General features: G+C 38.5%; 1 protein-coding gene across 1 annotated transcript; it reads left to right on the plus strand.

The window, feature by feature from the left end:
• Positions 1-630: 630 nt before the first annotated feature.
• On the plus strand, positions 631-1,088 carry Pmar_PMAR015203 (hypothetical protein; the record flags this gene model as incomplete). Its single annotated transcript, XM_002788362.1, has 3 exons — positions 631-770; positions 829-873; positions 1,043-1,088. 3 exons carry the CDS (start codon positions 631-633, stop codon positions 1,086-1,088), a joined length of 231 nt encoding a protein of 76 aa, XP_002788408.1.
• Positions 1,089-1,404: the final 316 nt, after the last annotated feature.

Raw genomic sequence — 1,404 nt, forward strand, 5'->3', positions numbered from 1 at the left:
GCTCCCCCGATCGGTAGAGTTATACGGCAGTACCTCCAGACTGGCGCTCCCCCTCCTTTTTTTCTGTTGACTGGATAGAGTTGATAAAAGTTTTACTTATACCTCGTACATTCTACCATGTCTAACGTGTATAATTTAGTTTCCACTAAAAAAAACGTTTGCTCCTAGGAGAACTAAAATTTTCTGCTTAATTTTTATTACGTTAGAAGTGGTAAATTCATTTTAATTATGTGAAAACTCCACCCTGGAGTTTCACCCGTTTTACGTGAAGTGGCGTCGTAAAACTCTGTGAAAAACGTGGTGATATGCAGTAGTCGTGAAGAATATTTTTTCACTAGTGTTTTTTTTTCAAATCACTAGGATGGAACTCCATTTTATTAGTGTATGAATTTTTCGTTGATTACCATTGGGTTGTTGGAGTTTCACAACCCGTTTAACGTGAAGTGGCGTAAAACTCTGTGAAAAACGCGATACTCGTTGTATGCAATAGTCGTGAAATATGTTTTTCACTAGTGTTTTTCGTATCACTAGGGTGAAACTCCATTCATGAAATCGATGTGAAATGATTAAATGATTTTTCCCCAAGGTTTTCCCACGGCAACGTATAGGCATGGTGGCAGTGGAGTTATGATGACTCCGAAAGAATCTCTGAGATCAAGTCGGCGTGATGAGGAGGAGGAGGAGGAGGGAGATCATGAATCTATGTTCACTGCGTTGTTAACACCAGCAGGGGGAGAGGAGGAGAAGGACGGGGATATTTCTAATGGGAGGTGAGAGGATTGAAGTCGGGACCATTGAAATGTTGCATTTTTTTCAGCACTGCTGTAGGAGCTACACCAACCCCGGCGAAGGAATCTTTGACGACTACACCGTGTAGGCTACTACAGTGTTGAAGGAATATGTGTTAGTTTTCCGTGGTAGAGTTTTGAAGCAATAAGAAAATTTTACAGAATTTCCATAGTTGATAATCATGTGCTTATTTTCCCACATTGTTGAGAATTTATTCAGGAAATTTATTTTTTTGCAGAGGTATGTTTTTCAGCTACGCCCGCGAGAGCGCAAACGTTGGTGATTTTCGATTGGGATGATACTATATGTCCGACGACTTGGGCGAAAGTTAGCGGATTGAATGTAATAAAAAGGCGGAGCGAAGTTTTTTGGTTGATAATTTTTAAGAAGATTTTATTGTGAATTTTGTTTTTCAGTGGAGTTTCCGTTTTTTGTATGGAAATTATCAACGAAGATTAGAAATTTTAGAAACTTTTATGGAATTTTTGGAAAATGTCCAAATTTCTGATTATTCTTTCATTTTTTGTCGAAATTGCAAATTTTCCGATTGTAAATATTATTATTATTTTTGCCAACGTTTGCGATCCCTTCGTCCCGAGCAGTTCATCGACCCTC

This window comes from Perkinsus marinus (assembly GCF_000006405.1).
Source record: "Perkinsus marinus ATCC 50983 genomic scaffold scf_1104296928266, whole genome shotgun sequence".
NCBI lineage: Eukaryota > Perkinsozoa > Perkinsida > Perkinsidae > Perkinsus > Perkinsus marinus.